Here is a 10,323-nt window from a genome sequence, read left to right on the forward strand (position 1 = left end):
AAGTTGTGGATTAGAAACCACCCCAAAAGGGAGACTATCAGAAAAAACCACGAAGCTGGGTTATAGGAATTAGAGTGACAGGTGTGCTGTGGATTGGCGGCCTGTAGGGCAACAGTGAATAAATAAAACCAAAAGGAACCAAAAGGAACCAAAAGGAACCAAAAGGGGGCTGCCCGTTCAATAAAGGTCAGTCCAAATTGTGTGTTTGCTAACTTGAAGACCAGGAGTCATGTGCCCGAAATCGAAGGGTCATTCATCCAATTGCATCGTTGTATTCATCCACCCAAACACATGGACTTTGCACCGCGGGTCCAGGTGGGGTGACGGGTGTTCTCAAGGTGATGGGTGCCTTTCTTGCGGAATTAGGTTCACATTGTCCAAACGAATGTTACCATCACTAATGTGTCTGTCACATACATGAAAGAAATGAAGGGTGATCTCGTTCGAGAAAAAACAGTCATAAAAAAAAGCAATTGGGAATTGGCACTTCAGAGAGAGAGAGAGAGAGAGAGAGAGAGAGAGTGTGTGTGTGTGTGTTTCCACTCCGCCACCAAAACCAAAATCCTGTGGATGGGAAAACCAAGTCTCGAAGAGCCAAGCAAATTCAAGCTCCCCAACCTCACACACAAAAATGATGAGTTACAGAAAAAGGGTGATCAGAACAGGGAAGCAAGCTAGCAAGCAAGCCACCGAGAGCGAGAGAGAGAGAGCTGGCTGGGTTTCAGAAAAGCCCGGTGGAAAATCCTTAATTGTCCTAGTCTGGCCCGGCCCAGTCAAGCCACTTGTAGAGAGAACGCTGGCTACTTCTTCTCGTCAAGGGACAGCTGTTGTTACCTCCATGGTGTCCATCCCCTCAAATGCTGACTCAAATTTCCCGCCCCTCCAACCCTTTGGAATCGCGGCACGTGGCTGGCCCCATAAGGCACCGAACGCGCTCAGCCATCATTCCTCGCGTTCTATCCACAGGTCTCGCCCTCTGGGTCACGTCATGACTCATGCATCCGTCCTTTTGGATGAATGAACTGATCACCCATCCATCGCTAGGGGAGGGGACACTAAGGATTGTGGCTGTAGGGAACGGGGGGTGGTAGGCACTAGGTACCACCCAATATTAGGAAATATCCCATAATGTAGATATAACGAGTTGTTGCTTGCACACGACCGCCGTGGCAGCAATAGTGGGCCGGGTCCCACCCCCCATGTTCCCACGTCTCGGGGGGACCTGGTAGGTCTTTTAGGCACTACCCTACAACTGTTTGGGGGGGGGGGTGAGGTCAATTCCGGGGGCATAATCTCTCCTTTGGTGGGGCTTTGTTCCTTGATCTTATCCTAGACATTGTGTTTGAATTAAAAAAAAGAAAGGCGAAAAAGCGTAAGCAAGCAATGCACCAACCTATCTATTGGAATAAATCTGAATGAACACCTTTGCTACAGCTTGAACTGGTTTTAGGGTTTGGAGCATGGGGAAAACCGGGCGGAATTAGGGGAGGGGAGTGGGTAGGTGGGTGCGTTTGAAGACCCCCCCTGCCCGGGCTTTTCGACCCACCGGACTTGCGGCAGGACTTGGGCACTCGTTCAAGGTTCCCTTGATGGATGTATCGTAGATGAACAATAGATGAATATATTTATTCGTTGGTTAATCAGAGGTCTATATAAACCGCGCTCTGAAATTCAACCTCTTTTCCCAATGCTTCTTTTTTTTGACGTCCTCTGAGCTCCGCTTTTGGGTGCGTAGCGTAGTGTTGTGTCTAGCTGTTTCGGATGCAGGTCGGATGCAAGGATTAGAGAGAATGAGGGTTTGATGTTTTCGCGAGTTTCGGATCATGAAGCAGCGGTGTTTCTACTTCGACGATGAGTCGGGGAAGAGGCGTGAGGTTTCATCACCGCGGCCATGCTCGTCTCGCTGGAGACTTCAAAGGTGAATTGTCTCTCTCGTGTCCATCAATGAATGAAGGTTTGTGCGAGTTGTGGCTCATTCTCCTTCTTTTTCGATCGGACACTCTGTTTGCGAATGGTTGTCTGCGATCCTTTGGCAGTTACTCGTTTATGTTGTTGTGTGTTATATCTATGTCTGGAATCCACATAGTTTGCACCGTGCGGGTTTATGTAGACCTCCGAGGCAATGATGCAAGAACTCAAGATCTTGTGTCTATCCGCACGCAAGATCTCAGAGTAACTCTTGTTTTTTGAAGTTCCTGATAGGCAACAACAGGCGATGTTTGGTGTTAATCAACGTTTCGAATATTTTTATTTTTGTAGGAAAGTTTTACGGAAGAGACATTGAAAGATCCAAGGCTTGTTCCGTTTGACCGATGCGCACGCAAAGTCGTGGGGAAGGTTACCTGTGTGTCTGCGAGTGAACACATTAACACACTTCTCTTTCGTCATGACGAGATGCGTGACGGCGTGTGGTACATGACACGATTACGTGTATCTTTAGAACTAATTTAGATCAATTCTTTCCGAGTCTGTTTGTATTAACTACTAGTGTAACAAGTATCATGTATTGGGTTAAAATTCATTTGCACCACGTATCTTCCGGTAAAGTCCTGCCATCCTTCCTGTCGAAATTGCCGTCCTTGTGGGTCGCTTTTAAACTTGCTACTGGTTTCACACTATTCTGTCGTAGTGTGTACACGGCTTCTGCGCCTTGCAGGGCGCTAGAAAGGAACTTGCTTCCATGTAGGTGGTGAAGCGCTATCCTAAAAGTTCACGATGGAATTGGGTAAGATCATTGGGTGTCGTTATTAATGTTGCAGCGAAAGGCAACAGAGTATAAGGACTCTTGCGTGCGGGTTCAAACCCTGCAGTTGCCATCCGGTAGTTAGTCGATAGGTGCATTCTTTAAGGACACTGGAATGAGCAGGGTGCTCGTTTTCTATTTAGGTATAATATCTCCAAGAGCTTCAATGAACGCATCTTCTCGTCTAAATAATGTTTAGTAAATATTTAGTAATTGTGTGTGATCATGGAGCTTGTTTCGCCAGGGCATGTTATGTTTTGTTCCTCTGAAAGCATTTCTTAGGAGATTTGACGGGCGATGGAGAATACTACCCATTTTATGACTTTTATTTTTATAAGGTTTTGTAGTGCTTACCAGAGAGAAGACTTTCGTTACTTGATGATTACAGCTGGTTTTTACAAAAAAGAAATTCTAATATTTTGAAAAGTTTTTACTCCAGTAATGGTCCACGGTATCAGTTCAACATTGTAGCATGTCCACGATTTTTTATAATATTGAAATCTAAGACGATTTTTGACTAAGTTGATTCCTGTGAAGTTTCTGCGAACGAGGGATGCAAGTGCAAACGTGCATTCTGTTGCCGTCACTTATTTTTATTTATTTATTTTATTTTAGTAATTTGTACTTGTGGCTGGAGGCGCAGGGGCTTGGTTTAACAAGCGATTTTGCATTGCTACAGGAGATGAGGATAAAGCTGTTGACTTGTTACGCCTTGGACGTGAATCAGGATGGATAAATTGTTAGGTCGTTCGTGGCGAATTTTATGTGGAGAATTCTGTATCTGTCATTGATAGATGGTTATTTGTTACTGCTTGTGGGAAGCACTTAGAATCGATCGACTTTTGAATCGAATTTACGAAGGCAGGGGGAAGTTAGGGGCATATTTACCAACTGTTAATGGCAGAGTCTACGAAAAACGTTTTATCGGCGAAGCTTGGACCTGTCTTTGTCATCACGCTGATAAACTTTTTGTTAAGCAGTATGGGACATCGTTCTCCTTTTTGTGCGGCGGTGTTTTTTTTTTTACTTTTAATTTTTTATTCCTAAGTTATTTCTTGCACGAATGATTTCCAAGTTTTGTCCGAGTGACGGAAGAAGTAAGCATCAAGATAAAACGAACAACTATGTCAACTAAGGCAAGAGGTGCATACTTGATGCCAATATTAATTTTGAGATAGCACGTTTTTCATTTTTTCTCCACGATCCATTGTTATTATTATTATTATTATTATTATTATTATTATTTTCTTTGTATAGGTTCAAACCACTTGTTTCTGTGGCTTTCACGACATTCATGTCTTCTCATTCATGCATTTTTTTGACGTGTGTCACACGGGGGTGCTCGTACAGCAGACAGAACGCTTGTCCGAACCAGGGGGCTGAAATGGAGGAATTGTACGTTGTATTTTCTCATCAATCATGCATCTTTCATACTAATATATTCAGCTGATGGCTTTCTACAAGAGGCAGCTCGTCCTTACCTGATAGGTCTGTAAGTAGTTTGTGTTGCAAAAGGTGCAGGAAGAATCTTCGTTTTGGGTTCTGCATCGACGTTTGTTTTCATCATTCTGGCAAGGTGAACTTGAGCCACTCATTCACGCGCATTTGCCAGACGTTTACTCTCAAGTACCGTATTCAAGTTTCCGCTCAAGCATGGCTTGCTGTACTTGTTACCATGCAAATTCATTCCTATTCATGAGCTTGATTTTCCACATATGCTCAGAAGGTGCATGCACGTAATTGTTTGTCCAGTTTTTTTGTGACTTGCGCGTGATTTGTCCATGCCAAAGGAAGCAAAGCTGGTACTAGTTTTCATCGTGGAAGTTCAGAGCAACGACGACAAGGAGATCCACTCACGATGCACCCACATGTAAGTGGTCCTAAACTTCCCACCTGTCAGATAAATTGAGCTTTCATTGTACTTTGCAGCAACCCCACATGAGAATTGGATAGCTTTGATCGTTGTCCTCTAGCGAGGTGGAGGGACGTCATAGTTATCTATCAGCACTGGACGAAATGAAATTCTTTCAGAACGGAGCCCAGTTAGTCTCATACTCATTAAAAGTACCCCAGGTACCTCATGTAACTGCCGCTGCTTGTAGAAGCCTATCTACGTTACCACATGTCTGTGTGTCCAGATAAATCATTCGCTGTAGAGTATAGGAGAAGGTCTATTGTGCAAGAAATGAATGCTGCATTTGATCGATTCAGAGTAGCTTCCAGCGGCTCTACCTGAGACTCTTGTGGTTCAGACATCTGAAACATCAGGGAGTGTCAGACGAGTAGGAGAAGGCAGTGGAAAATGTTTGGGAAGAAATTCGTGGCGCAGTTGGAGATAAAGGCATCTTTGACGCCCCCAAGAGGGATGATCTGCTGTTGGGGGGGGGGGATGCCAGCTATAATGCCGAGTTTTTCGAGAATCTCCACATTTTTTCCCGTTGTATTCAACCCATCTGACGCCCACCATTGTCTCATTCTTCAACTTAAACTGGACATCCTGAACAGTAAAGCCTGATTAGCTAAGTTTATTGTTTGGGTTACAGCCGTGTTGTTTAACAGGTCGCTTTGCTCATGTGATATATGATAAGTTCATATTTGCCCTGTTAAGTACAAACCTATTCCTCTGTATTGGAAACCATGCAGAATGAAAAGTAATTATACTTCGTATGTGTTTGTTTTGAAAATGCGATTGGTACAGGAAAACTAAGGCATTTCGTGTGTGATGAAGAACATTTTATGTAGATAATTGTACTAGATTGAGGGGTCTTTGAATGAAAACTAAAGAATAACAATGTATTGAAATGCAAGTTCTTGAACCCAAATTAATCTGTGTAAATTGCACTAATTTTTAAAAATTTAATTTGGTATTTGTAACACAAAAACTGCAACATCTCACTATATACTTTTAAATCAATTCAATATGGATGTCAATCTGCTTATTCATTCGAGAATGTACAATTGAACATAAATTGTACTAACTCCAGAAAAATAATATGGGTAAAATTATCATGTTTATTAAATGGTATCAAGATAACGAAACTTCAGGTTTTTTTAGAAATTATTATTATTATTATTATTATATTGTATTTTGAGTTGATGACTTTTATTTAATTACATAGAGTGCAATGAATTTAATATACACAAATTAGTTTGTTTATCAGTTTTAAAAATTATATAAATACCAAAGATCTAAGTAAAAACATATGCTAAAAATTATGCTAACCAAATTTAAACATTTTTGCATAAAATGATTGTGTGTGTATATATAGTATTATGTAATATACCAATAATTTTTTAAATAATAAAACAAGATAAACGAAATTGATTTCAACTGTTTTACAAGATATAAATCATGCAACAACAAATAATAAAATAAAATCATAATTATAATTATCTATCATTTTAAGAAAAAAAATAATTTATAAAATTTTAAATAAATCAAATAATAATCAAATAAAAAATAATTTTTATCATAAATTATATGTAAAATATAATCCAAATTCAAAAAAGTGTGCAATAATTACAAATTAATATTTTTAATATTCATCATTTTAAGCATTAAAAATTATTTTTTTTGTAATTTTTATTATTGTTGTTATCAAAATAAGCGTCCTACTCCACCTGCTCTAGTTGCTCCATAGGTACCCGCAAATGCATTTTTATTAACTGCTTCACGAATAGCTAGCCCCCATTGACGTTTTTCATTTTGAATTTTCTTTTTCATTTCTTTTTTCTTTTTCTTTTCTTCCAACCGCTTCTTCTTTAGTTTCTTTTCTTCCTCTTCCTCAACTATGGGTTTTTCTTTAAATGAATCCAAAACATTGCTTTCTTTTTCTTCACTTGAATTACTTTCACTCCCATGGTCACTTTCACTACTTCTACTACTTCCATCTTTTAGCTGGATTTCATCTTTGGGAGGCTCCCATTTTGGTGGTATCCATAGTGGAGTATCTTTGTCTATTCTTGTTGATAATTTATGAAGTCGTTGCTTAAGAGCAATTTTTGTTAATTCTTTTGCTAGATTTTGTAGAGGCTCAACTTTTTGTTTAATCTCTTCTTTAACCTCTTGCTTAGTTGTGAAAATTGTTGCTTGTAATAAGGTTTCACGCGTAAGTTCATACTTCTTAGATTCTTGTAAATGTTGGTGTTTAGGACATTTAGGGCTTGGTGTGATTTCATGAAGTTGGAGAGTTTGTTGAATGGGCTTCCAATGTTTGGGTTTCCATGATTCAACCCTCGCCTTGGAATCTAGAGTGGGTGTAATAAGTGAAGGCTTTCCTTCAACTTGTATGACATTCCCTTCTTCATCAATACCATAACATTTTAGGGTTGGAGGTTCGCCTTTGATGTTGTTTTGTATTTTTATGAGCCATGGCCTGTTGAGAAGTTGCTTGGATGATGGGCATTTGTGAACTATGGGTGTGTCTAAGATTGAAGTGGTTGACAAATTTGTTTCCACGTCGGACTTTTCATTGATGTTTCCATCATCAAGGAGTTGTTTTTCATCTTCTGCTTGTTGCTTTACAAGGTATTGCAAAACATTGTGATTTTTTGTCATAAAATCTTCAGATAAATTGTATTTGATGTTGACTGTATACTTTTCTAAAGGGTTTTTGTGAACTTTAACTCCAAATAATAGTTTTAGGTTTTTGAATGATAGAAAGTGTTCTAAACGATTGTTGCCATTTACAGGTGTGGTCTTAACTTCTTGAGCACTACCTCTACCAAAAATTCTTTCAGTAATTCCCACCATATTGATTTATCTTTACAATAACAACATGAAATTATATGTGCATTGACAAGTAAAAAAATTATTATTTATGAATCAAATTATTCATTTCTAAATAAAAATAAAAATAAAAATGTGACATGTTAAAATTAATGAGGGTCCATCCAACAATCATAAAAAAAAGAAATACTGTTTTTATTCAGTGTACATGATTTTTTTTAATGTTATCTAACTATTAATGTAATATATGATTAAATTTTAAGAATATGCTGCATGAATGTTTTAAAACTATAAAAAAAAATTAAATTCTTATATCTTAGTTTTTTGGCTTTTCTTTAATTTACAATTCTGTCTGATTGAATTTTTATGAATGAATAAGAAATTCATGCATACTGAAGATTTTATACAGTAAATTGTAATATTTAACGTGTATAGTTATTGAAAATGAGAATTGTACACGTGATGATTATTGTAATATTTGATTAATGAATGAAAACTTAGTTTATTTTCTCATTTATTAAGATATGTAAAACCCAGAACAGTATGGCTTTATTAATACCAAAATAGTTTTGTAAAAAACCTGTTTCAAAGAATATATATACATTTTTTTATCTTTTATGTAATGATGTTTTCAAAAAAAAAAAAAAAAAAATCTTAGTTAGGTTAGGATTTGTAATGTAGAATACTCACAGGATGATTTTTAGCTAATTCAGAAAATCTATGTTAATCGTTTCATTTAATGTATTATACAAAAATAACATTATCATATAACCATGTGCCATCATTTGGTTTTTAGTCTTTATTAAACAATAATTTGGTAACACATCATTGCTTTAAGTGGCTTGATTATAGATTAAAAATTTCATGTACCATCCACTATATATATATATATATATATATCTAACAATCAATTGCATTACCAAATTTGTGAAATATTATCATATACATAGATTAATTAAGAAAATATGATATAATGTACGCTTTTATATGAATTTGTGTTTTCTATTCCAAAATTGCATATCAAATGAATTTAAAAGTTAATTGATGGAGAGCTGTATAAAAAGTGATGGAAGAATCATGTGAATTTAAAGAAACCCACAAATGGGTTGGTGGTGTTAGAGGAGCATGGATGTGGAAGGAGAAAAAAACAAACATCGGAAGTCACGGGGGCCATCTCGGCAACAACAACAACATTGGAGGTCCATGTCATGGACAGGAGAACATGTTGATTTTTTGGATGATGGAAATCCTTGTTACGGTCATGAAAGTAAGAACGCACAAAACAATGTTGACAACATATCTTCATATAGAGTCAAAAATTTGACTATTAATTCTATTATTGAAGAGGTTGCCAATGAGTCCAATTGTAATGTTATCGCACCTCAAGTAGCATTACTATGCCCTCCATTACAATCGCTTTTTGTGTCACCCCAACAAATTGAAAGCTCTTCAACCAATAGCAACTTAATAAATGCAACTCTTAAACCTCAAAAATCGATGCGAAGTGGCACATTGAACATTAGATTGGATTTGGGAGCAGTACAAAGAGAATCTTATGAAGGGGAAGATAATGGAGATGATGAAATCATACAAAAAAAGAAAAGAATGATGCAATGTGACCAAGAATGCTCACAAGTTTCAAGCCACCTTTACTTTGGAAGCAACATGGTGGCACAAAACTATGACTTGCTTCATGCATGTAAGATCACACACATTTTGAATTGTGTTGGATTTGAATGTCCAGAATACTTTTCCAATGACTTCTATTACAAAACATTGTGGCTCCAAGACCATCCAAGTGAAGACATTATATCTATCTTATACAATGTCTTTGATTATTTTGAAAATGTGCGTGAAGAAGGTGGCCGTGTTTTTGTCCATTGTATTCAAGGAGTTTCTCGATCGGCATCATTGATCATTGCATATCTCATGTGGCAAGAGCAAAGAACTTATGAAGATATTCTTGAGAAAGTGAAAACAATACGTTGTGTGGTAAGTCCCAACATGGGATTTGCTTTTCAATTGCTTCAATGGCAAACACGGGTATTACCAAACATTTCATATGATACATCAAGCACCACTACAAGTCTTCCTCCTCCTTCTAGTCCTGCTTGTGTGCGATTGTATCGTATGGCCCCTTATTCACCTTTTGATCCTTCCCATCTTGTTCCTAAATGCGTGGCAAGTCCAACAATTTCTTCACTCGACACACGTGGTGCTTTCCTTCTATTGCTTCAACAAGGTATTTTTATTTGGCGTGGAAAGTTGTGTGCCAAAAACTTGATGGTGGCAGCCGATCGAGCTGCATTTCAATTCATCCATTATGAGCATGTGCCAGGTCCAATTGTTTTTATCCGCGAGGGGAATGAGCCGCGAGAAGTGTGTAAAGTGTTACACACAAATGACTCAAAAGGAAAGGTTTCCAGCTCCAACCACGAGCTCCAAAACAATGAATATTCATCAGATTTTGATATTTTACATCGGATGCAAATTGGGACTTGGGTAGCACCCACTTTGAGAATGGGCCAGTTGCCAAGTAGGAATGGAAATTGGCACATTAAAGATCATGGCAGCAGTAAACAAAAATTAGAAGGCTGAAGTACGAATCATCCTGAATTAAAGAGATATTTGTCCCATAAACATATTCATTTTTGGTGATCCTGAATTTTGAAGGTAGTTGTAAATTTTTCGTGTACAAAATTGGTTATCATGATTTTTCAAAATAAGTATAAAAAAATCTGTTGAGAATCTTAGACCTACATAATAAATATACCATTTTGTTTATTTTAAATTCATACCATGTTAATTTAATTTAATAAAAATATTTATTATTAATATTAATTTTCAATAA

At 37.5% G+C, this 10,323-nt stretch overlaps 1 protein-coding gene and 1 long non-coding RNA gene across 20 annotated transcripts; both read left to right on the top strand.

Annotated features, from left to right (window-relative positions):
- The first annotated feature begins 1,601 nt into the window (after positions 1-1,601).
- Positions 1,602-5,410, top strand: LOC149987618 (uncharacterized). 14 transcript variants are annotated; one of them, XR_016506970.1, is made up of 5 exons: positions 1,659-1,918; positions 2,260-4,138; positions 4,259-4,319; positions 4,534-4,613; positions 4,996-5,410. It is a non-coding gene; the product is annotated as an uncharacterized LOC149987618 (long non-coding RNA). The 14 variants fall into 14 exon arrangements; XR_016506971.1 differs by having other exon boundaries at positions 1,660-1,918; positions 4,265-4,319; XR_016506982.1 differs by having other exon boundaries at positions 1,660-1,918; positions 2,260-3,886; positions 4,094-4,138; positions 4,265-4,319; positions 4,496-5,410.
- A 1,106-nt stretch (positions 5,411-6,516) lies between these two features.
- LOC112293318 (protein-tyrosine-phosphatase MKP1) lies at positions 6,517-10,323 on the top strand. Of its 6 annotated transcripts, none has more exons than XM_073539525.2 (3): positions 6,517-7,271; positions 7,436-7,545; positions 8,510-10,323. In XM_073539525.2, the coding sequence occupies exon 3, from the start codon at positions 8,598-8,600 to the stop codon at positions 10,068-10,070; it is 1,473 nt and encodes a 490-aa protein (XP_073395626.1). In that variant the 5' UTR covers positions 6,517-7,271; positions 7,436-7,545; positions 8,510-8,597; the 3' UTR covers positions 10,071-10,323. The 6 variants fall into 6 exon arrangements, with proteins under 6 accessions (XP_073395626.1, XP_090112943.1, XP_024398357.1 ...); XM_090256817.1 differs by having other exon boundaries at positions 8,592-10,323; XM_024542589.3 differs by having other exon boundaries at positions 7,436-7,482.

Source organism: Physcomitrium patens, chromosome 16 (genome assembly GCF_059467195.1).
Source record: "Physcomitrium patens ecotype Gransden chromosome 16, ASM5946719v1, whole genome shotgun sequence".
In the NCBI taxonomy this organism is placed as follows: Eukaryota; Viridiplantae; Streptophyta; class Bryopsida; order Funariales; family Funariaceae; genus Physcomitrium; species Physcomitrium patens.

Excerpts from the sequence above, each read along its gene's own strand:
- LOC112293318 (XM_073539525.2), top strand. The coding sequence starts at position 8,598 with ATGGATGTGGAAGGAGAAAAAAACAAACATCGGAAGTCACGGGGGCCA.